Here is a 25,113-nt window from a genome sequence, read left to right as displayed (position 1 = left end):
CTGACCCCAAACCAGGGGGAGAGGGAGGGTAGTTGTGTTGTTCACAAACACACAACCACCACTTCCTGTTCACAAACACACACACACCAACAACAACATATTGCATTTATAGTGCCCTTCATGCAGGATAGCATGTTGGAGTATTGCACAATGATGGAGATGGACGCTAATTAAACCACCACACCACCCTCTGATCACACGACCGCCCCCACCACCCCGATTACACCACCGCCCCCACCACCCCGATTACACCACCGCCCCCACCACCCTCTCATTACACCACCACACAGCACCCTCTTATTACCACCATCACCACCACTCTACTCCCTGTTTAACTTCTAAAAACTAAAACTGATAAAAAATAAGATACAAACCTGGTTTTTCCCATAGAATTTCAAAACAAGGGATTCCATTGCGAATTCTTGTCTTGACGATTCTGAACAGAAAATAAACAAGTGTGTGAATTCCTATGGAACTCCAGTGGCAGATTATAATGGTGAGAGGCCCAGTAAGACGTGCTGCATTTTAGAACTATAATTAAAGTACATCCTAACAAGAGGAAAATTTACAGAGCTGACCATTTTACAACAACTTGCATTTATACAGCTCCTTTCATGCAGGATAGTGTCTCGGAGCGCTGAGCAATCGACCACTTCAGAAACCATCTCTGTTAGTGAAAGAGTTATAAACAGTTGTGTTCTAAATTGTTGTCAAATTAAAGGGTGATTGTTGAAATGGAATAAAGTAATTTGCTGAAGGGTAATTTGTTACTGAGGGAATTAGCGACTCGGGACAGTTTCCAGAAAGGGTGGTTAAGGCTAGGATACTGGATTATGTGAGGGAAGGATGTCAAGGTAGGTCTTCGTCATTCAAACTAATCTTGTTTTAATCCTCTGAAATTGAATCTTCATTTTTGTAAAGTGTCAAAGACTTACAAAGGATGTACAGCATGGAAACAGGCCACTTGGCCCAACCCTATTTGGGTCAGGGTTTATACTCCAGCATGACTCTCCACCCATTTTTTTACTCCCTCCCATACCCTTTTATTCCCCTTTCCCCTGTGAAGGTCTAGCTTCCTCTTGAAGGCATCTTTATCATCTAATTCAACCAAGGCTTCAGGCATCGAGTTCCAGTCTCACTACTCTCTGCGTAAAGTAGTTCCTCCTAAATTGTCTTTTTCATCTCCTTTGTCACTATCTTATTGTTCATGCCTTCATCACCTCCAGGCTCGACTATGCAAATGCACTGCTTGTCGCACTTCCCAATTCCTCCCTCCACAGGCTGCAGATAATCCAGAACTCTGCAGCCTGTGTCCTCTTCCGCACCAAACTCCGTGACCCCATCTCCCCCACTCTCGCCCGACTCCATTGGCTCCCTATCCTTCAGAGGATCCAGTTCAAGATCCTGGTCCTCACATACAAAGCCCTCCATGGCCTCACCCCACCCTACCTCTGCGACCTCCTAATCCCCTACCAACCCACCCATTCCCTCCACTCAGACGGTTCCTGCCTGCTCCAAGTCCCCCGACCCACCCGCCCCACCATTGGTGGGAGAGCCTTCAGCCACTCTGCCCCCAACCTCTGGAATTCCATCCCCCAGTCACTCCACTTCGTCCCCTCCTTAGCCTCCTTCAAGTCCCACCTCAAGTCCCTCCTCTTCGATCATGTCATCGGCCACCGCCCTTCCCCTCCCCCCTCCCCCCCTGACCCCAGCTCGGGTCTGAAATGCTGTACTCTGTCCAGCGCCTTGGGACGTCCTCCCGATGTGAAAGACGCTATACAAATGTAATCTTGTTGTTGTTGTGTATTTGTATCTGCTGGTTATGGACTTCTCAACCAGCAGAAACAGCTTAGTTATGTTAACCTTATCAACCCCTTTAAAATTTCGTACACTTCTATCAGGTGCCTCCTCTTAAATGTCTCTTCTCTAGCGAAAAAAAGGCTCAACCTATCTGGTCTATCCTGATAGCAGTAATCTGTCAGTCCTGGTATCATCCTGTACACTTTCCATTGCTGTCATATCCTTCTTATAGTGTGGAGACCAGAATTGGATACAATACTCCAAATGTGTTCTAATCAAGGTTTGGATAAATTCAACATCACCTCCTCACTTTTATATTGTGTCCCTCTGGAGATAAATCCCAAGACGCCATTTGGCCTTTTTTATATATATAATCTCATCTAACTGCGTAACTACTTTTAGAGATTTGTGGATTTGAATCCCCAAATCTCTTTGCTCCTCTACTCCTCTTAGATTCCCATCAACTAGACTATTGAAGGCTGCTTTGTTTTTCATGCCAAAATGAACTAATTTACATTTTCCTACATTCAACTTCATTTGCCACCATTCTGCTAGGCTGTTTATGTCTTCCTGAATTATTCTACAATCCCTTCACTATTTCCCACGCCAACCTCATCTATCAATCAGGAAGTGTGCCATTTGCAAACACAAGATTTCCATAAATGCAGTACAACAGTCAGATTAGTCTATTCAAATTAACCCAGCACAATCTGTACCTTGTGAGTTACTTGAAATTCAACAGTGCCCAGTAAACAGAGCAAGTGACAGCAAGTTATTCAACACATTACATATTTCAGTAACAGTTAATAATTTACTAACTAATACCTTATTGGTTGTAAATGCCAAGGATCTCGCTTTCCCAATGTTCTCTCCATTATATCGTGGTGCGTGAGTAACACCAATACTTTCTCAGATGTGTAGTGTTTTGGCCATTCCATTTTTTTCTTGTTAAAATTCTGGGAGAATTAAGAAAAAGGGCTGGTTAAACATGCAAGGTCCCTGTGAACTTTATTTCTAATAATAAAAATTTGTCTCTGTTTTGACAAATTCTCTCTATAAAGAAAAGCATTCTATCCTCCAGGTCTGCAGGGCTCTCGGACGCTATCCTGCATGAGGAGCTCTATATAAATTCAAATTGTTGTTGGTTCAGTCCAACACCATGTGGTGTATGTACCCATTCAGCCATCACCATTTCTAACAACAAGAAAGTACATTTGGATAGCGTCTTTCACATCAGGAGGATGTCCCAAGGCACTGGACAATCAGTGTTTCGCACCTGAGCTGGGTTGAGCAGAAGGGTCTTGAGATGGGTCTTGAAGGAGGCAAGGGAGGGGGTGAGGTGGAGGGACTGCGGGATGGAATTCCAGAGGATGGGGGCAGAGTGGCAGAAGTACGGCAATGGTAGGGCGGGTGAGACGGGGGATTTGAAGTAGGCTGGAGCCCGTTGAGCGTAGGGAGCGAGCATGATGGTAGGGGGTGAGCATGATGGTAGGGGGTTAGGAGATCACAGAGATAGGGGGGAACAACAAAAACAACAAAATTATATTTAAATGGCGCCTTTCATGTTGGGAGAACGTCCCAAAGTGCTAGACTGTCAGTGCTTCGGAGCCGAGCTGGGGGTCGGGATCGGGCAGGGTGGAAGGCGGGGGGGGAAGCCGGGTGATCGAAGTCCATGGACCTTTGCAGGTGAGGACTAGGATCTTGAACTGTATCCTCTGTGTGATAGGAAGCCATTGGGTTTGGGTGAAGATTGAGGGTGATAGGGTCAGAGCCTGGTACGGGAAAGGACACGGGCTGCAGAGTTCTGGATGGTCTGCAGTCTATGGAGGAGGGAGTTGGGGAGGCTGTCAAGCAATGAGTTTGCATAGTCAAGCTTCGATGTAATGAAATCGTGTATGAGGATCTCAGTGGCCTCTGGTGTGAGACAGTGGCAGAGCTGAGCGGGACATGGCACGGATGTGGGGTAGAAAGGATAGCTGAGGGTCAAACAAGACGCCAAGATTCCGGACTGGCTTAGCAAGGTGGAGTGTGCAACCATAGATGGTGATACTGTCAGCGCCTGAGGTATGGAGGCACTGACGGAAGCCAATCAGGTGAGCCTCGGTCTTGTTGATGTTCAACTGTAGAAAGTTAGCTCTCATCCAGGACTTGATGCCTGGCAGACATTCTGGTAGGACAGCAGTGATCCTGGATTCAAAGGTGGAGGCAGAATGATAGTTGAGTGTCATCCATATATATGTGGAAGTTGACCCCATGTCTGCAGATGATAGGGAGCAAATAGATATTGAAGAGGAGGGGACCAAGGACAGAGCCTTGAGGATTCCCACGAGATGGTGCAGGGGCTAGAGGAGAAACCGTTTGTGGAGGTGAAGTGGACAGTGTGAGAAGTAGGATCTGAACCATTCAAGGACAGAACTGTGAAGGTTGAGGTGAGAGGAGAGGCGGTGGAGCAAGATAGAGTGGTCAAAGGTATCGAAGGCAGCAGAGAGGTCAAGGACGACAAGGAAACAGGGAGCCTTGATTGCAGATGGACAAAATGTCCTTGGTTGAATTTGGGGGGCAAGGAGGTGGAGCTGGGAGAAAAGGAGAGGGGTAGGGATGGGGTTGAGGGACCAGGTGGTCAGTTTCATGTGGGTTATAGTGGTGGTGAGAGACAGGTTCGAAGGTGTGGAAACAGGGATGGGTAGGGGCCGAGGTGTGAGAGGGAGATGGGGAGGGGATAGTAGACGGAAGGGCAGAGGCAGCTGAGCGGAACCCCTCGACTTTGGTTTTGAGGGAATCCAGCATCTCTTTGAAGTTGAAGTTGGAGGAGAGGATGGGCGAAGGGTGAGAGGTTGGGCAGAGGAGCCGGTTGGTGATGGAAAAGAGGAGCCTGGGGTTGTCCTTGGCCTCCTAGATTATCTTGGAGTAGAAGGATGATTTAGCAGAGGTGGGGGCGGAGCGAGGAGAGTGACCGAGGAGGATAGGTATCACTGTGGGAGGAAGCCCAGAGTGGGAGGGGTTCCGATAACCCCAAGGCAGCAGAGAGGGAGTAGGGGGGAGATTTTTTTCCGGGGCAGTTGCGCATCTCAATTTTGTACTAGATTTACAAATATTGAATCCTGCCTGGAAGCAGATATGATTCACACTGATCTGCAGTAACTTTGCTACAATCTACTTCTGGTATTTGTGAAAATTGAAGTTTTGATCCCAATATGACAATTTTGACCCACGTATTTTCAAAACATTATTGTCTACCTGAATGGAAAGTAGATTTGGCCTCCTCCAGTGAATGTTCTGAATCATCTTGTCTTTAGTGACAAGAAATTCTTTGATTACCTGAAATAGAAAGGAACAAAAGCTAATCTTTGCTGCGAGTCTATTTCACATGCAGCTGAACATTGTAAGAATAGGTTTTCTGTTTTACCTCCTCAAATGGAAAGTGTACACAAACTCTTGCTTTTCTGAAAGAGAAAGAAAACAATTCATACGGCAGCTATTGATGCTCATGAATACTTACAAGAGGAATTTATGAATTAAAAAGTACAATTTCCTTGTTAATTATTTGCGGAGCTTCTGTGAATCTATGCACTCCACCTGAATCCCAATTTAGGCCAATTTAACATTTTAAAAGTCTGCCACCTCCCCTCCAAGCTCCCACACATCCACTGTAAAGCACTCTGTGATGATTTTTGTGACCAGCATCCTTACAAAATAAAAAAAATGTTTCTCTGTAAACCAATGGACTATTTGCTGTGTTTTAGTAAATACTTGTTGAAGAAATACTTGGAGAGGGAAAACAAAATGCGGCATGTGATCTGCGGACAGGTGAATCACAATGACAGTGAAGTGAAACAGCACACAATTTACATCAATTTAACGCAGAGTTAAGCAGCTAAAATGAAAGATTATACAGACTTCCATGGAGGAGCCCTTAGAATTAGACAATTAAAAAAAAAGCACTCCTACTCTTTATCCGCTCCCCCTCCCAGCAAAAAACAATCTGGGATTTAGTGCTAATCCTTTCTTATATTTCAGCCTGACCCATTTGACATTACTCTAGTCACTGGGTCAGAAGGCTGTAGATCCAATGTCAGGACCAGAGCCAGTCCAGGCGGGTACTCCAGTGCAGTTCTTGGGAAGAGCTGCATTGACAGAGCTGCTTCATTTAGATGAAATATTGAATCAGGTTTCCTGCTGTTTGTTCAGGTGCACATTAAAAGTCCCATTGAAGTTTCTTACAGGGTCTTGGCCAACAATTCTCTGGATAAATTGGTTATTCATGATTGCTTGAGAGACATTGTTGTGTGCAAATTGGTTACTACATTTTCCTTTAAATACACAGTACTGTTATTTACTTTTTTATCAAAATTCCCTTCAATTGTTATACTGTTTGCCTCAAACAACCATGGTAAGAAAAGGCTGGCTGGTCTGTCATCAGTAATACCCTGGAGTTTGGGAACCAGACTATCGAGACTGCCATAGAGGGTTGACTCAATTCCCAACAATCTATTGCCAGGAGAGTTCAGCTGGAATGAGTCCCTGCCTCCAAGAAAGTCTAGTCGGTCATTAACAGATAGTTACTAGTTGTAAATAATTGATTCTACAAATTCCTGAATGTATCTCAGGATGCACATAGAAGTCTGATATACATAAGGATGATTTAAAAGAAAATGTACGCATGTGAGATATAACTTCAGAGATTCAGAAAGTTTCTCGCAGTGTCCTGGCCAACAATCCCCAAATTTTAAAAAATGGGTCATGGCTGTTTGGGATATTGCTCTATGCAAAATGGTTGCCCCATTCGCCACCAAAATTTACAGTCCCTACACTTTCCAATAAGTCGTAGAATAAGTCGTAGAATCATAGAATATTACAGCACTGAAGGAGGCCATGCCGCCCATCGTACCTGTGCCAGTTCTTTTCGCAGTCACACTCTCCCACACTTTCCCCATATCCTTGCAAATTTTTCCTCTTCAATTACCTGTCCAATTCTCTTTTGAAAGTTCTTATTGAATCTGTTTGCACCACCCATATAGGCAGTGCATTCCAGACCGTAACAATTATCTGTGTAAAAAAATTTCTCCCCTCCCCTCTGGTTCTTTTACTAATTATCTTGAACCTATGTCCCGTGGTTACTGACCCACCTACCAGTGGAAACTGTTTATCCCTATCTACTCTATCAAAACTCCTCATAATTTTGAACACCTCTATTAATTATCCCATTAACCTTCTCTGCTATAAGGAGAACAAGCCCAGCTTCTCTAGTCTCTCCACATAACTAAAGGCCCAGGTACCATACTGGTAAATATGCTCTGCACCCTCTCTAAGGCCTCAATATCCTCCCTAAAGTGTGGTGCCCAGAATTGGACACAATACTCCAGCTGAGGCCAAACCATGACATATAAACATTTAGCAGAACTTCCTTGCTTTTGTACTCTATGCCTCTATTTATAAAGTCAAATATCTCATATGCTTTTTTTTAAAAAAAGCTTTATCAACCTGTCCAGCTATCTTCAAAGACAAAAACAACAAGATTACATTTGTATAGCACCTTTCACATCAGGAGGACGTCCCAAGGCGCTGAAACATCCAGGTCTCTCTGCCCCCTATAATACTGTACTATTTATTGAATATTGCCTCTCCTCATTCTTCCTCCCAAAATGCATCACATCACACTTCTCTGCATTAAACATCATCTGCCAGGAGTCTGCGCATTTCACTAGTCTATGTCCTCCTGCAGTCGGCTACAATCCTCTTCACTGTTTCCTATGGTTACTAAGTCCGGTGAAGCGGTTTGAGATTTCCTCCTGACATGAAAAGAGCGATACCAATTGTGTCTCAGAACTACACACAAGGACTCACTTTTTGAGATTGTTCTCCACAGCACTAACTTTCCTGTCCTGCTCAGCCTGATGCCAGTCACAAGGACAGCAGTAGTCATTGCCTTTCATCTCACATAACTGGGTGCTTCCACAAATTTCACAACCTCTGTGCTCCTGATCCTGAGCTGAACCTGCACAGAACATAGAAGTAAAAAAAAACAAAGCAGAAACAAGATTAGCAACAAATTATTGGATAACATTTTCACAATTTTCAGAAGACTATCTGGAACGTAACTTGCACAACTGAGATCTGCCTCACTTACAAGATTCAAGCCTTAGACTTTTGCTCTTTTACTGAAGAATTTTTAAAACTTTTTTGAAAAATATATCTTCCGTGAGTATTGATTATATAACTAGGAAAGAACTGCAGGTCCATTCAGGCCAGAATGCAGGATCACATGTACCAAGTTTCCAAATGTGAGGTAAACAAAAACTGGCAGCAAAATTGATTCAGTCACAAACCGTGCTAACAATACCAGATCTTTTTACTTGTGGAGGTCCATTATTTCCATGTTGAAGCTTGTCTGATCCTGTAAATAATATTTTTGTTTACGTGATTTAGTACCTTATGTCGTTGAGCACTTACCTTACGTCTCAAAGCACTTCACAGAATATACTCTAAAGTGTAGTGACTGTATTTTGTGGGCAAAACGAGGCAGCCAGTTGTGCACAACAGTGTCCCACAGTTGTGGACTGACCACATTATTATTATTTATTTATAAATAGCTCAGTGGCTGTACTCAGTGGTTAGAGCACTCGCTTTGCAAGTGAGAGACCCAAGTTCAATTCCAGACAGGGTGAAACCTTGGGCAAGTTTCCTTGCTCCACACAGAGCCTAATAATAATTCCTCCAAAACAATAATAAATTGGTCACTTTCAATCTACGACTGTTTGTGGGACATTGCTGTGCGCAATTGGCTGCCGCGTTCGCCCATAAATATACAGTCAATTCATTTTACAGTATGTTCTGTGAAGCGCTTTGGGACGTCCTCCCGATGTGAAAAGCGCTATATCAAATGCAAGGATTATTATTATTATTATTATTTTGGAGGGATTATTACTCCCGAAAAGCAATTGCCAATCGACTAACAATTGGGCTCCTGCTTACTGCTAGGTAAACAGAGGCATGTAGAGTAAGAAAATCTGCCTAAGGTTTCGCCCAACCTGGGAATCGAACCTGGGTCCTCTCTCTTGCGAGGTGAGCATACTAACGACTACTCTCCAAGACTAGGAGCTTCTCCAGCTCAATTGTTCCAATTCTCAGATGCAGATTCACACTTTGAAATGTTGATGCATCTTCCTCTTTCGGAGGCTGATTAACCCGCTGCTCATTGTCGCTGTTGGCAATTTTTCTTTTCATATAAGCTTTTATGTCCTGGAAAAAATCTAGAACGTGCTTACGTGGGTGTTGACACAATGAGCAGTGGACTTTCTTTTTCATAACTGTATCATGAGTAACAGCGCCGTCAAACTCTCGCTTCCAAAGCCGGAACCTAGAAGAGTTAATGACAGTCAGTTTCTGCTAAATTGGGATCTTTACTTCTTATATCAAACTTAATAATAATCCTCGTATTTGATATAGCACCTCATCACGCCATCGAGATGTCGCAAAGCACTTCACAGAATATATTGCAAAGTAAATTGATTGTATATTTTATGGGCAAAACACGGCAGCCAATTGCACTCACCAGTGTTCCACAACCAGTTGTGGATTGAGTGACCAATTTATTATTTTTATTTATTTATTTTGAAGGGATTATTATCCCCAGAAAAGTGACCCGCCAATCGACTAACAACTGGGTTCCTACTTACTGCTAGGTAAACAGAGGTGTGTGGAGTAAGGAACACTGCCCAACTTTTCGCCCTGCCCGGGAATCAAACTCAGTCTAAAGTGTGCAAGTCCTAGAACATAATTACATACTGTTGAATAATGCAATTTATTTTGCTGTTAAGTCTACCAGGTAAATAAACAGGCTTCTATTAATATATAAACTTAAAAACAAAAACACAAATATACTTCCTTTTGTATCAAGAATTTTTAAAAAAAGTTGACTTTTTTTGGCAGATACAGGAAAGCTCACGTAAGTTGCATCAGTCAGGAACCATAACATTTAATGTGGTTTACGCCAAGTTTGAGCTACAGGCAAACAGGCATAAGTTGTATAAAGTCCAATTCAACATTTGATTGCCAATTTGAAGACAAATGTTTCACCTTTTTATTATTTTTAAATTAAATTGAAAATAATAATAGTAATAATCCTTGCATTTGATATAGTGCCTTATCACGTCTTCAAAATGTCTCAAAGTGCTTCACAGAATATACTGTAAAGCGTATTGACTGTACATTTTGCAGGGGTGAAACATGGCAGCCAATTGCACACAGCAGTGTCCCACAAACAGTCGTGGATTGAGTGACCAAATTATTATTATTAATAATTACTATTAATTAAAGATCACAAAGAATCGTGGAAAATTCTTAAATTCTGAATCCATTTTTGCTCGAACTGTGGAAAAGCGGCTTCCAAACCAAGACCGAATCAAAAAATGCTAATTGTAAGCAGGGTTTGATGGATTATCTATAACCTTTGCTATCGTTCCTATCTCTGTGGGAATTCATATTTTAGCAAAAAAAATTGGACAACAAAAACACAGAAAAATCTTGAGTTTTCAATCACTCTGTTTTGTTTGAATGGACAAAATCTTATCCATTACTTACTCAACTATCCTGTCATCCCTGGTGCCTGCTATTCAGTGATTTCAACTTACATTGACTTGTTTCTTTATGTGATTTTTACAATCTACCGGAATACATTTTGACTTAGCCGTATCATAATTTTGTAGTGCTTAGTGCTTTGTAGTGAAAAAAGCTTTTTTTTTAAGTCCCTCTTTTCAAATTGGCTTCTCGGAAAAGACTTCCTTAAGGTGATAACTCATGCTGGTAAACAGTTCTATGGGAGCCAGAAGCCCTCTTGTCCAAATAGCCATGTTTCAGAGTGTCAGCAAACTATTCAACCACGCGGGCAAGCCTGACTCACAAAAAATGTAACTTTGTTACATGGAAAAGTATCTGTTACATGGCTGAATGAAAGATAGAATTAAGTTGCTGACACAGGGCAGTTTCAATTTTACCTTTGCAGAAGGCTTTCTCCATTCAGTATCTCAATCAGCTTCATGGCCTGTTCTTTCCCAACTCCTGGAACTCCCTAGTGTAACAAACATTCAGAAATCAGATTATCATGAGTATTTACACCCTCAAACTCTCGTCCCCAGAGCCGGAAGCTAGAATAATTAATGAGTCAGTTTCTAAACTGGGATCTGTCTTACTCCTTATACCAAACTTGAAAACAAATGTTTCACCTTTCTATTATTTGGATGTTTGATGGATTATCAATAACCTTTGCTAACCTTTGCTACCTTTCCCAATCTAATTGTAGTTTTTAAAGACAGGATCTATTGCTTCTAAAACCGTTTTGAGCACTTCTTCTTTCTGAAGGCTGATGATTATTCCTTAAATATCTTACAATGCTCGGAAGCATTTTTCTTTATGTTAGAATTTTATGGCTCCCAGATCATTACTGACACCAGTTAAGATTTATACATAGTGAAGTAAGCAATGTTCTTCAAAGGATTATAAAGCAAATGGAAATGTACGTTTTCTATTTCTTGCTGTAATGGTTGCTGATTGGTGACATATCAGGTTAACCAAAGTAAAACTCACTTATGCATTCTGCAACACTCTCACAACCTAAAGCAAAGAGAGCAGTATTCATTTACCTCATATATCCACAATAAAAACAAAGGGACAGCAGAAAGTTCCTCAACATGCTTTAAAACAAATTCAGTGAAGAAGGAATATATATACATGGAGGTGCCAGACTGAATTATGTAGTGCATTATAAATAAATGCTAGAATAGAACAGGACACTGCGTGTGCCAACATTTGATTAAATTTGTCCTCTACTTGATCAAGAGCAACACCTCACATCACTTTCTATGCAAAGGCCCCAATTCATACATTTAAAAGATTTGTTTGTGTTTCTAACTACCTTGGGAAGTCCTCCCGATGTGATAGCACACTGTACAAATGTAAATTTATATTTTATTCTATAATACAATAAAGATAAGAGTTAACACAGTATCACACCTATTTTGGTAATTTATTTCATAGAAGATATTGTAATCCCCTATTGATCCGCATGGCTCAGATAGCACATTCGCCTCTGAGTCAGAAGGTTGTGGGTTTCATTACTACATTGAGATTTTAAATCACATAATCGAAGCTGACACTCCAACTCAGTGCTGGAGTTGCATTTCGGAGGTATTGTACTTCAGATGAGATAATAATATAATAATAATCCTTGCATTTGATATAGCTCCTTACCACATCGTTGAGATGCCTCAAAGCACTTCACAGAATACACTGTAAAGTGTAATGACTGTATTTTGTGGGCAAAACCAGGCAGCCAGTTGCGACAGAAGTGTCCCACAAACAGTTGTGGATTGAGTGACACAAAAACATTTTTTTTAAAAAGGGGATTATTACTCCCAGAAAGCGATCCGCTGATTGACTAACAACTGGGTTCCTTCTTACTGCTAGGTAAACAACAACTTGGATTTATATAGCGCCCTCCACACCAGACGACGTCCCAGAGCGCTTCACAGCAATGGATCCCGGGGCCGAGCCAGGGGAAGGGGGAGGAAGATGACCAAAGGCGCGGTCGAAAAAAAAGGTCTTCAGCAGACCTGAAAATAGGAAAGGAGGGAGTGAGACGAAGGGAGTGAGTTCCAGAGCCTCGGGGCATAGTGGCTGAAAGCACGACCGCCGAGGGTGGAGCGGAGGACTCGGAAGAGGCCAGACCCGGAGGATCGAAGGCAACGGGTACTGTTTTGAGGAGGGAGGTGGTCAGAGAGGTAGGGAGGTGCAGAGGAGTGGAGGGATTTGAAGACAAGGGTGAGGAACTTGAAGTCGATCCTCTCTGGGACAGGCAGCCAGTGCAGTCTGGCAAGGACTGGGGTAATCGGGGAGCAGAGTTTGGTGCGGGTGAGAATGCGGGCGGCAGAGTTTTGAATAATCTGGATTTTATGGATGGTAGTGGACGGGAGGCCGGCGAGGAGGGAGTTAGAGTAGTCCAACCGAGAGGTGACAAAGGCATGGACCAGGGTTTCAGCGGCTTTCGGAGAGAGATATTGGCGGAGACGGGCGATGCGTCAGAGGTGAAAGAAAGCGGTGCTGATAAGGGACCGGATGTGGGGGAGGAAGGATAATTGGGGGTTGAACCTTATGCCTAGGTTGCGTACGGGTTCGGAGAGTTTTAGGGGAAGGTCGGGTAGGTGGAGGAGGTGAGAACCGTGAGATTTTAGACGTTGACGAGAGCCAAAAAGTATGACTTCCGTCTTGTCAACGTTCAGCTGAAGGAAATTTGAGCTCATCCAGCCCATGAGATCTGACAGGCAGGCTGACAGAACATCAGGGGACTGGGGGGTCGCAAAGAGAGGTGGAAAAATAGAGTTGGGTGTCGTCCGTATACATGTGAAAATGTACCCCATGTCAGTGGATGACATTCCCAAGAGAGAGCATGTAGATCAGAAAGAGGAGGGGGCCAAGGATGTATCCTTGGGGTATACCACGGGTAACCAGGGGAGAGCGGGAGGAGAAGCCGTTTGTGCAGATGTACTGCTGGCGGTTTGTGAGATAGGACTTGAACCAGGTGAGTGCGATCCCACTGAGGTGGATGGGAGGAAAGGCGGTGGAGGATGGTCTGATCAACTGTGTCAAACGTGGCAGGAGGACAAGGAGGCAGAGGGAGACCTGGTCAGATAGAGAGGATGTCGTTTGTGACTTTCACAAGCGCAATCTCTGTACTGTGGGCAGGGCGGAAACCCAACCAGAGGGGTTCGAAGAGGGAGTGGGAAGAGAGGTGTGGGCGAAGTTGATTGGTAACAACGTGTTCTAGGACATTTGTGAGGAAGGGCAGGTGGCATGTGGAGTAAGGAAATTTGTCTAAGGTCTCGCCCTATGTGGGAATCGAACCCAGGTCCTCTCGCTTGCGAGGCAAGTGCTCTAAGCACAACGCTACCGGACTCCATGAGAAGATCCATGAGAGGAGGCAACAGTTATGGGAAAACTGCAATAACAGATACCCTAGATTAGATTGACATCGGGAGATGTTAAATCTGCTTGTTCAAGTTAAAGGTCCCATGGCACTATTTGAAAAGAGAAGGGAATTTCTCCCAGTATCGTGACCAACAATTCCCCCAAATAAAAAATTGGTCACTCATTACCTGACTGTTTGTGGGACATTGGACATTTGTGGGAAGCAAATGGCTGCTGTGCTTCGCATACAAAGTATACAGTCAATTCACGTTACAGTATATCTTGTGAAGGGCATTGAGACGTCTTGTGACCTGCATGATAAAGCGATATATCAAATGCAAGGATTATTATAATTATATTTTCCACTTGTCAAATAAAACCATTAATAGAGTAAGAAATTAAAAAATGCTTGAGTTTACATAATGCCCTTCATACAGGTTAGGATCTCAGGGCTCTGAGATTCTATCCTATATGAAGGGTATTATACAAATTTTCTTAATAATAAACCTTGTGTTACATAATTGCAAATTAAACAAGTGACAAAACAGAGGTTACACTGGTTTTACATACCTTTGGCAGATAATCACATCCAACCAGAATGGCCAATCCAATGAGTGAATCTCGCTCAAGACCCAACTCTGATTTCACTGTTGACATTTTATAGCAGTCCACATGTGGGTCCTAATAAAAAGATTGTGGAAATATTAAACTACTCTATTTACAAAACAGTATAGTACAACATTGCAAATCCAAACTGAATGAAATCAAAGAGTCCAGATTTGGGCCTTTTTTAAAAAAAAATAGTTGCAGAAGTTACAAATCCCTGCACGAGATAATTCAAGGAAGAAAAAACAAATCTTTTTAAAAGCAAATAACTTATGGAAATGTGTCAGTCTGGCTCAGTTGCAGGGAAACTTTCTTCTCTTCTTCTGAACAGCAGACAGTAGCTTGGTTTAATGCCTCATCCGAAGCACAGCACCTCCAACAATGCAACATGCCCCCAGCACTGCATTGGAATATTGGCCAAGACTATCTGAGTTCAAGTCCCTGACATGGAGCTTGAACTCATAACTTTCTGACTCAAATGCAAGAGTGCTACTAGCTGAGCAGGCTGGCAGCATATCGATTAACCTTGACCATTTATGAGGCGCAAATTAAATTACTTTTAATTCTTTATTATTTTCCCTTTCTTTATCTACACATGACTTTGGTGTGAGGCAGGGCTATTTAGCTTGCAGCTATCACCACTCATGGCAGGCTATCGAACTGGGGTGTTAGGTTGGGAAGCCCCTACCCAGCCAGTTTAATCAATATGCTACAAAAACAGAGAGAGCTGGGAACATTCAGCAGGTCAGGCAGCATCTATGGAGAAAGGAAAGTGAGTCAACATTTCGGGTCCACCACTCTTCGTCAGAACTGGAAGAGTAAACAGTATATTTGGTATTGCTTTGATGTCATTCACATTTAGACCTTGTGTTTTTATTAATGGAAATCTTTTATGCGGCCCTAATGATTTTTCTGCTCTGGAAAGCAATCCGCCAATCAACTAACAACCAGGTTCCTACTTACTGCTGGATAAACAGAGGCATATGGAGGAAGGAAACTTGCTTAATGTTTTGCTCCTGCCTGAAAATTGAACCCTGGTCCACTCGTTTGTGAGGCAAGTGCTCTAACCAATGTGCTACAGACTACATATACCATATTTATCCTTATACTGTCTGTCAGTTGTTGAATTATGATCCATTGAGATTTCTCGAAAGTTCCTCGCTTCCCTGGACAGACCAGCTCTATCTCTTTCTTATTTAGTCCAAGTTGAGGTTACTGGGACCTTTTTGTAGTTACCCGAGTCACGCACACTCTCATCAAGACGGCAATTCAAGAAAGAGAAAACAAATCTTTTAAAAAAGGAGATAACATATAGAAATTTGGCAGCCTGGCTCAATTGGAGAGATTGAAAATGCTATCAGTGTGACAGAAATTTTTTGAGATTAAAAATGCTCTCAGTGTGATACAAATATTCTCAATTATGCTTTAATATTAAAAAGGATTGCTGATATGAACTCTGTCACATTATAGGGTGTTTCAAAATACCTTTGTGTTCATAGTGAAGTTTCTGTACACAATCTTAGCTCCATACAGGAAGGTATCACCATCATTACTGATACACCCATCAACATAGCCGTTAAAATTTAAGTAGGCACACATAGCTTCGGCTTCACCAGCTGCATTCACCCACGGGATCCCCAAACAATCCAGCAACTCACAGCACTGAAAAAGAAAGCAACAATGTCTTCTGCAAATCGCCTGTTGATGCACTGATTTTAAAATGCAAGTTTTTATACTTACAAAGATGAGTGATGTTAATAATGAGTGGGATACTTTTAAACCGTTGGTATAGCATTTACAGATTCAGAGTAAAGCTTTCTCTAACCTGCTGCAGAAACGTGCATCAACTTCAACCTCCGAAGAGCATCTCCTATTGTAAAAGCAATTTATTTTCTCCTAATCCATTCTGTCTTATTTTTTCTCTTTGAGTGAGATTAAGAATCTAGAGTCAAATTATAGGCAGTTTTTATACTTGGCATTGATGGCGACTGTGGACCAGATTTGTGTTGTTTATTCTTAAACTTTTACAACATCTGTTCACAAGAGGTCAGTGAAGGCCCTTTGTCCCATTTGACTTCATCCTTCCAGAATACCTTTTCTATAGTTTTCCCATCATAGTATCAAGGTGTTTTTAAATGAGTCCAGTGTCCTGGCCTCAGCCACTCTTACTGGCAACCATTTCCAGTCGCCAATTACAATCTGGGTAAAGAAAAACACCCCGATGTCTGTTTTGAAATTGGCTTTTGCAATCTTATATCGTTTTGTTCTACCAACTTGGTGCATCTTCAGTCTGTACTGAATGCAAATCAATGTCTTAGAAGGATAAGGACAACAATGCTAACCTGCTACACTGCCCAGCCCTCAGTGGAGTTTATTCCAAGCCTGTTAGCTTCATAATATTTAGCAATTAACAAAACCTCATCAATAATGTCATTTGACTGTCTCAGTTAATAGCATACACTGACTATCAACATGTTGCAGTGTAGAGAATAAAGATCTAACATTATTGATTTACTGTATTCCAAATGAGCTGATTTCCAGTCTTCTCACAAACAGTAAACTGAAGATATCAGCTGGGTTCTAGGTGCACAAATGATCAGACATAACATGCTTTTATATACAGTAGTACCTTTCCTGTGTAGACAAATGTATCAAAGTGGATCACATAGATGGACTGGGAGACTGAGCAAAGTGGAAGACAGGGTGGGGGGGTATCCTAACAATCAAAGAAGCAGATTTTTGAATGTGGTGAGGAATGGTGTGAAGCAAAGTAATTATGTAATAATAATCCTTGCATTTGATATAGCGCTTTTCACTAATGCTAGCATTCAGTGTATGAATGGAAATGGGAGGGTAAGTAGAACTGCAAAGATAAGGTGGGAAAGAATGTGGAAGCATTCGAAACTTAAGAGAAAAAATATTGAAGTCAATTGACTTGTGCAGAGGGAGCCAATGGCGTCTTGCAAGGATGGGGGTCATGTGATGGGGCTGCAAAGCCTGGTTTGAGAAAGGAAACGGTCTGTGGAGTTCTGGATGAACCTAAATGTATGCAAGAATTAGAGAAATCATGTCTGGAGTTGACAAGGGAATGGGAAATAGTTTTGGTTGCATGGTGGATGAGGTAGGGATGCAGGTAGATAGAGGAAATGGACTTGATAAAACAAACCCTGAGATTTCACGCTGGCTTCATGAGCTGAAGTGAGCAGTCAGAAAGGTTGATACAGTGATAGCCAGAGGTAGGGAAAGTTGTTAGAAGCTAAATGCCATCAGGATTTCTTTTTAATGAATCAAATATCATCTGAAAAGATAGTAAACTTTGACCTATAAAAGGTACTAACAGCAATCTTCTTTATAAATACACACAACAATATCCAACTTTAAAACTATTGTAAAATTTACAACTATGACTTTGATTCAAAGAACCTGAACAGTGAAGGTCCATAAAGCAATTCAAACTCAGATGCAAATCCTAAAAACCTGCATTTAAATATACATTTAAAAACATAATTACTCTTTAGACATTACTAACTTCTTTAAGAATGGATTGAAAATGTGATCTTCCTCTTCGAACTGAAGAGCTGTCTGGTTTTCTGAATGTTCCACATCTTGCCTCATTCCGTTTGCTCATAGTCTCTGCCTTAAGTTTTGGGGCATTCCCTTCGACCACGAATATGAGCTTCACACCCATCAGAGTGAGAGATGAGACACGGAAGAACAAATTTCTAAAAATCAAAAACATACGCAAATTTCCATAATCATCAATTTCAATGGTTTAAAACAATAGTTAGGTGCCATAGATACCAACTATTTTCATTTAGTTTATGATATGCAAATAAAAGTCTAAAATAGTGCAAATTCAGTTGTACACAACAGTGCATTTCCTAGGGTTGCAAGGAATATTGATAGCTCCACGCTTCCAAGGTACATAGGGATTGCAGATTTGAAATGAGAAATCCCCGAAGTAATAATAAATAATCATCCTGACATTTGGTACAGCGCTTTTCATGACAGGACAACATCCCAAAGCGTAAGATAATATTGTAAAGTGTAGTAACGGTGTATTTTGAGGACAAAAATAGTAAAATGCATAGGAAAGACAGCTTGTAACAACAGAGGGGAGGAAAAAGGATTTGAATTCTTATATGTTGTTTTCAATCTTATAATGCCTCGACTATTCACACTTTGCACATTTAAGATGGATTTTCACTCCAATCGGAGTTGCATTGTTTCATTTTATCCTAAATGAAACTTTACATATGCAATCTGTGATTTACTTGCTGGCCTGCTCCAATTTTTCACCATCCTCCCAAAGGACCTGCACATTTGATCAAATCTGTATATTTGTTCCATGCTGCCAGAAATCCAGTTTCAGAGATCATTCATACTCAGGCTTCTCTGAAGTGGCCCTGAATACAGATGAGGCACTGGGTAGTGCTGAAATACAACCTGAAGGGTAAGGCAGAGCAACTCTGGGGAAGCTGCAATCATATGTGAACTCTTTCTCTGACTTCTCAGCAGTTTCAACATGATATCAAAGGGATAAAACACCTTCAATCTAGAAACAATGATTAAACAATTCTACTTCTAATAAAATGCAATGGAGACCAAACAGCACCCGGAAGAGGAAGTTGGGTTAATATTTTGGTTATGAATATACTTCACCACAATGTAAATAGTTGGACTGGGGAAGCCCTTACATAGAATAGAAAGGAAGTACAATAGTCTATTTCCAGCAATCACATTTTTATTCATTTGCTTAAACACAGAATTAAAAAAATAAATAAATTGGTCACTCAATCCACAAAGGTTTGTGGGACACTACTGAGCGCAATTATCTGCTGCGTATTGCCCACAAAATATAGTCAATTCACTTTACAATATATTCTGTGAAGCGCTTTGCGACATCTCGAAAATGTGATGATGTGCTATATCAGATGCCTCTTCATCCTCCTTGACCACTCTGCTGGCTTTGATACCATTGACCACTCTATCCTCTTCCACTGCTTCTCCTCTCACCTCAATCTTCATGGTTCAGATTGTACCTCTCACACCATCTCCACTTCACCTCCACAAGCTTCTCCTCTAGCCCCCGCACTGTTACATGCGGCATTCCTCAGGGCTCTCTCCTCGCTCCCCTCCTCTTCAATATCTATATGCTCCCTCTTGATGACATCATCTGCAGACATGGGGTCAATTTCCACATGTATGCAGATGATACCCAATTCCACCTCTGCTTCCACGCTCGACTCCAGGATCACTGCTGTGCTGACAGAATGTCTGTCGGACATCAAGTCCTGGATGAGAACTAACTTTCTACAGCTGAACCTCAACAAGACCGAGGCTCTCCTGATTGGCTCCCGTTAACGCCTCCACACGTCGGACACTGACAGCCTCACCATCCAAGGATGCACACTCCACCTCACTAAGCCAGTCTGGAATCTTGGCACTTTGTTTGCCCCTCAACTGTCCTTTGTACCCCACATTTGGGCCATTACCCACTCTGCCTTCCACCACCTCTGCAACATCGCCCGGCTTCGCCACTGTCTCACACTGCAGGCCGCCGAGACCCTAATACACAAATTCATCACATCCAGGCTCGACTACGCAAACTCCCTGCCTGTTAGCTTCCCCAACTCCTCCCTCCATTAGTTGCAGATCATCCAGAACTCTGCAGCCCTTGTCCTCTCCTGCAACAGGCTCCATTACCCTATCACCCCCATCCTCGTCCGACTCCACTGGTTTCCCATCACAGAGGGTACAGTTCAAGATCCTGGTCCTCACTTTCAAACCCCTCCATGGCGTTGCTCCCCCTGTACCTCTGAGACATCTTAACCCCCTTCCAACCTGCCCGCTCCCACTGCTCAGTGGGCTCTAGTCTGCTTCACACGCCCGCCCTGTCATTGGTAGGCAGGCCTTCAGCCATTCTGCCCCCACCTTCTGGAACTCCATCCTGCAGTCCCTCCACCTTGCCCTCTCCCTTGCCTCCTTCAAGATCCTCCTCTTCGACCATGCCTTCGGTCACCCTTCTTCGACCCCTGCCTTACACCCTCCCTGATCCTCAGCTCGGGTCCAAAACACAGATTGTCCAGTGCCTTGGGATGTCCTCACGACGTGAAAGAAATGTAATTTTGCTGTTTTGATTTAGCTCTCGGTTTTGAAAATCAAGAGAATATAAAATGTGTAATAAGAACATGCATCAAATGCATCATGTATAAAATGTGTAAAATTCTGTCCATTACCTGAGGTGTGGCTTGATGACGGTTCCCATCATGGCTTTGACAGTCTGAGCCTCACACACCCACAAGCTCATATCGACGGCTAATGTTTTCCCGCTGAGATTTTGTAATGGAACATGTTCTTTGACAGGCTCCAAAATCTGCCATAAGTCATGCACTCCCATGATTTGTGCTTTTATCTTATGGTGCCTGTTTCCAGTTCGTCAAAAAAAGGAAAAAAAAACATGCTATATCTTTGCTCTTCAAAACTAAACAGCATTTAGCCATAGTCTTTAATTTTCAGTGTGCACCAACATGGTCAGAGCTTAAAAGTGCAGTAATAATAATAATCCTTGCATTTGATATAGCGCTTTCCACGTCTTCTAGACGTCTCAAAGCGCTTCACAGAATAGCCTGTAAAGTGAATTGACTGTATATATTTGTGGGCGAACTACTACAGTAGTAGTAGTTGTAGTAGTAAAGGTTGCCAAATTCTTTCTGGAGGCCTCTATCCACATCTGCAATTTACCTGTGACCTGAAGGCACAAAATACAAAGATTTACAAAGAATGTATAGCACAAAAATAGGCCATCCACTCCTTTCTATTTCCTTCTCTCTCATGAAGCTCCTGGTTCCTTTTGAATGGATCTACACCATCTAATCCACCACCGCTTCAGGCAGTGAGTTCCACAATCTCACTACCCTCACCGTGAAGTAGTTCCTCTAAATTTTCTTTTAGATCCCCTAGTCACAACCTTTCCTTATGTCCCTTGGTTATTTTCTACCCCACCAGTGGGAATATCCTATTTATGTTAACCATATTGAACACCTTTATAATTTTAAGCAACTCTTTTAGATCCCCCTTTAAATGTCTCTTCTCTAATGGAAAGAAAAGCCTAACGTATCCAGTTATTTCCATGAGCAATAACTTGCCAGTCCTGGTACGATCTTAGTGAACCTACACGGTACTTTTCCCATCGCTGTTATAACCTTCTTATATTGTGGAGACCAGAATTGGTCACCGTACTCCAAATGTGGTCTAACCAAAGTTTTGCACAAATTCAACAAATATACTTTTGGTCAGAAAAGGTAAATTCTAATCTTTTCCTTCTCAAATTATATCAGATAATTATAAGAATTGAAAACACATAGTTTCCTTTCCATACATTCCTTTCCATTAATGCAGGTCAGGCAGCATCTATGGAGAAAGGAAAGTGAGTCAACGTTTCGGGTCCACCACCCTTCGTTGGGAGGGAGAGGCTTTTCAGGGCTAACAGAGAGGGAGAGGCAGGACAAGGAAGACAAGGAAGACAAATGAGAAAATGGAATAGAGGACAGGAGACAATGGGTTAAAGAGGTATTAAAAATGCAAAACAAAGGGGAGAAAATTGCAACAAAATAGGCAGACCAGAGAGAGAAAAGTGTCTGGGACCCAGATGATGTGGTAATGGTCATAGAAGAGGGGGAGGAGGTCAGTGAGCTGTTATTGTCTGAAATTGTTAAAATCAATATTGAGGCCAGAGGGCTGTAAGGTCCCAAGCAGATAAATGATGTGCTGTTCCTCGAGTTTGTGCTGTGGCTCATTGGAACAGCGCAGGAGACCGTGGATGGAGAAGTCAGAGTGCGAGTGGGAGGGAGAGTTGAAGTGGCAAGAAACCGGAAGCTCAGAGTGGAGGAGTTCAGCAAATCTGTCACCCAATTTATGTTTCATCTCCCCAATGTATAGACCACATCGTGGGCAGTGAATGCAGTAAACTACATTGGTGGTAGAACACGGAACTACCACCAACGTAGTTCCGTTTTGTTTCCTTTCCATTAATGTTGTGGGTTAGTGATTCCCTTGGTTTCCTCATCACATTTTGATATTTTCTACATCTGAAATATAAAAATAAAGACAGATGTTTCCATTCCAGACACAGATTTTTTTACCTGTGCAAATGCGATGCATGGAACTTTCAGGCTGGTTTGAATACTCTGAAGCATGGGGATAGGTTTCAACATGTGTCAAGACACCCAATTGACCAAAACTAATCTATTATCTTTGGATAACAAATTAGAAAAGGGAGTTTTCCTGATATCTGTCTTATACGGTATTCCTCTTTTAACAAACATTAATTGACCATACTGAACATCTGCCTAAAGATCACAAGTCATGCACTGGGTGAAGTGTGTAAATAACCTCAACAAAAGAACAATGTATATATTTATATAGCGTCCTTCTTGGTGGGCAGTGTCTTAAAAGCATTTAACAGTGGCCTGAAGCCGAGCTGGGAGAAGGTGACCTCCCTCACTGAGCGAGGTGTTAGAGCCACTCACTGTGTGCACCAGGTGAGGTGTGTAAAGCCACTCACTGTGTGCACGGGGTGAGGTGGGTAAAGCCACTCACTGTGTGCACGGGGTGAGGTCTGTAAAGTCACTCACTGTGTGCACGGGGTGAGGTGTGTAAAGCCGCTCACTGTGTGCACGGGGTGAGGTGTGTAAAGCCGCTCACTGTGTGCACGGGGTGAGGTGGGTAAAGCCACTCACTGTGTGCACGGGGTGAGGTGTGTAAAGTCACTGTGTGCACCAGGTGAGGTGTGTAAAGCCACTCACTGTGTGCACGGGGTGAGGTGTGTAAAGCCGCTCACTGTGTGCACGGGGTGAGGTGGGTAAAGCCACTCACTGTGTGCACGGGGTGAGGTGTGTAAAGCCACTCATTGTGTACAGGGGGTGAGGTGTGTAAAGCCGCTCACTGTGTGCACGGGGTGAGGTGTGTAAAGCCGCTCACTGTGTGCACGGGTGAGGTGGTAAAGCCACTCACTGTGTGCACGGGGTGAGGTGTGTAAAGTCACTCACTGTGTGCACGGGGTGAGGTGTGTAAAGCCACTCATTGTGTACACGGGGTGAGGTGTGTAAAGCCACTCATTGTGTGCACGGGGTGAGGTGTGTAAAGCCACTCACTGGAGATGATGATCTCGCGTCTCAGCAGCTTTTCAAATCTGCCGCCGTTGAAACTGTCCGTGACGTACTTCCACTTCCGGCGAGGTAGGTACCCACCACAGCTGACATGCGCACTGTGACCCTCCATGCTGACATGCGCACTGTGACCCGGGTTTTGCCAGACAACGAAGAGCCTTCAAAGTCCCACTGAGCGCGAACCTGGAGAGTTGCCCAATATTACAGGTCACCTCCTGTAGGTTTTAGGTTTAGTGCTTTTTAAAAAAAAGTGTAGGAAAGTCTTCAAATGGCGGGGGGGGGGCGGGGGGGGAGGAGGGGGCGGGACGTTTTTCAGGTTTAAATTAAAAATTAGACGACCGACCGCGCAAAGTCGTTTTTTCACGCGCAATTCCAGAAAAAACAAATCGACCAGTGCCCAAACTGAGCTCTGACCTGCGCACTGTCACCAAACGGACCGTCGACGGGCCTTCTCGCTCTTTGACATGCGCACTGGGTGTGGCCGACAGAGGCAGTGATGAGGGGGGCGGGGGAGGGCGATGAGGGGGGCGGGGGGGGGGGCGATGAGGGGGGGCGGGGGGGGCGATGAGGGGGGGGGGGGGTGATGAGGGGGGCGGGGAGGGTGATGAGGGGGGGGCGGGGAGGGGGGGCGATGAGGGGGGGCGGGGAGGGCGATGAGGGGGGGCGGGGGGGGTGATGAGGGGGGGGGCGGGGAGGGCGATGAGGGGGGGGCGGGGAGGGTGATGAGGGGGGCGGGGAGGGGGGGGGGGGGGCGATGAGGGGGGCGGGGGGGCGATGAGGGGGGGGGGGGGTTGATGGGGGGTTATGGTGTGTGGTGGGGGGGGTGTGGGGGGGGTGATGGGGTGGGGGGTGTGTGTGTGGGTGATGTGGGGGGGGGGGGGTGTGAGGGGGGGTGTGGGTGATGGGGGGTGTGGGGGTGGTGATGGGTGGGGTGGTGGTGAGGGGGGGTGTGGGTGATGTGGGGGGGGTGTGGGGGTGGTGGTGATTGGGGGTGTGTGTGGGTGAGGGGGGGTGTGGGGGGTGATGATGGGGGGTGGGGGGGGGTGAGGTGGGGTGTGTGTGGGTGAGGGGGGGGGGGGGGGTGTGGGGGGGGGGGTGTGTGGGGGGTGTGTGGGGGGGGGGTGGGGTGTGGGGGGGTGTGTGTGGGTGAGGGGGGGTGTGTGTGTGGGTGAAGGGTGGGGGTGGTGTGTTGGGTGAGGGGGGGGGGGGTGTGTGGGTGAGGGGGGGGGGGGGGTGGGGGTGTGTGTGTGGGTGAGGGGGGTGTGGTGGGTGGGGGGGGGGGGGGTGGTGTGGGTGAGGGGGGGGGGGGTGGTGGGGGTGAGGGGGTGTGTGTGGGTGAGGGTGAGGGGGTGTGTGTGGGTGAGGGGGGGTGTGGGGGGTGGTGTGTGTTGGGTGTGAGGGGGTGATGATGGGGGGGGGGGGGGGTGGGTGGTGTGTGTGGGTCAGGGGGGGTGATGATGGGGGTGGGGGGGGGGTGAGGTGGGGTGTGGGGGTGTGTGGGGGGGTGAGTTTAGTCCAACGATCCATTATGGGGCGTTAGAAGGGATCAAATCTGAAATAAAACAAGTCCAGAGTCAGA

General features: G+C 44.2%; 1 protein-coding gene across 3 annotated transcripts in view; it reads right to left on the bottom strand.

Annotated features, from left to right (window-relative positions):
* Positions 1-24,002, bottom strand: part of LOC103180929 (GEN1 Holliday junction 5' flap endonuclease) — a 29,448-nt gene extending 5,446 nt beyond the window's left edge. The window contains exons 1-13 of one of the 3 annotated variants that reach the window (XM_042333039.1): positions 23,949-24,002; positions 23,520-23,717; positions 20,604-20,789; positions 17,894-18,086; positions 15,850-16,026; positions 14,329-14,439; positions 10,794-10,867; positions 9,066-9,157; positions 7,645-7,795; positions 5,207-5,243; positions 5,038-5,118; positions 2,626-2,756; positions 375-436 (exon numbers count right to left, since the gene is read on the bottom strand). In XM_042333039.1, coding sequence (XP_042188973.1) covers positions 375-436; positions 2,626-2,756; positions 5,038-5,118; positions 5,207-5,243; positions 7,645-7,795; positions 9,066-9,157; positions 10,794-10,867; positions 14,329-14,439; positions 15,850-16,026; positions 17,894-18,086; positions 20,604-20,764 — 1,270 coding nt within the window. In that variant the 5' untranslated portion in view covers positions 20,765-20,789; positions 23,520-23,717; positions 23,949-24,002. Of the gene's footprint in view, positions 1-374; positions 437-2,625; positions 2,757-5,037; positions 5,119-5,206; positions 5,244-7,644; positions 7,796-9,065; positions 9,158-10,793; positions 10,868-14,328; positions 14,440-15,849; positions 16,027-17,893; positions 18,087-20,603; positions 20,790-23,519; positions 23,781-23,948 lie in introns of those variants that run through there. The other 2 variants (XM_042333038.1, XM_042333040.1) reach the window with 2 other exon arrangements.
* Positions 24,003-25,113: the final 1,111 nt, after the last annotated feature.

This window comes from Callorhinchus milii, unplaced genomic scaffold, assembly GCF_018977255.1.
Source record: "Callorhinchus milii isolate IMCB2004 unplaced genomic scaffold, IMCB_Cmil_1.0 Scaffold3, whole genome shotgun sequence".
NCBI classification, from domain to species: domain Eukaryota; kingdom Metazoa; phylum Chordata; class Chondrichthyes; order Chimaeriformes; family Callorhinchidae; genus Callorhinchus; species Callorhinchus milii.
This window is presented reverse-complemented; position numbering and strand designations above follow the sequence as displayed.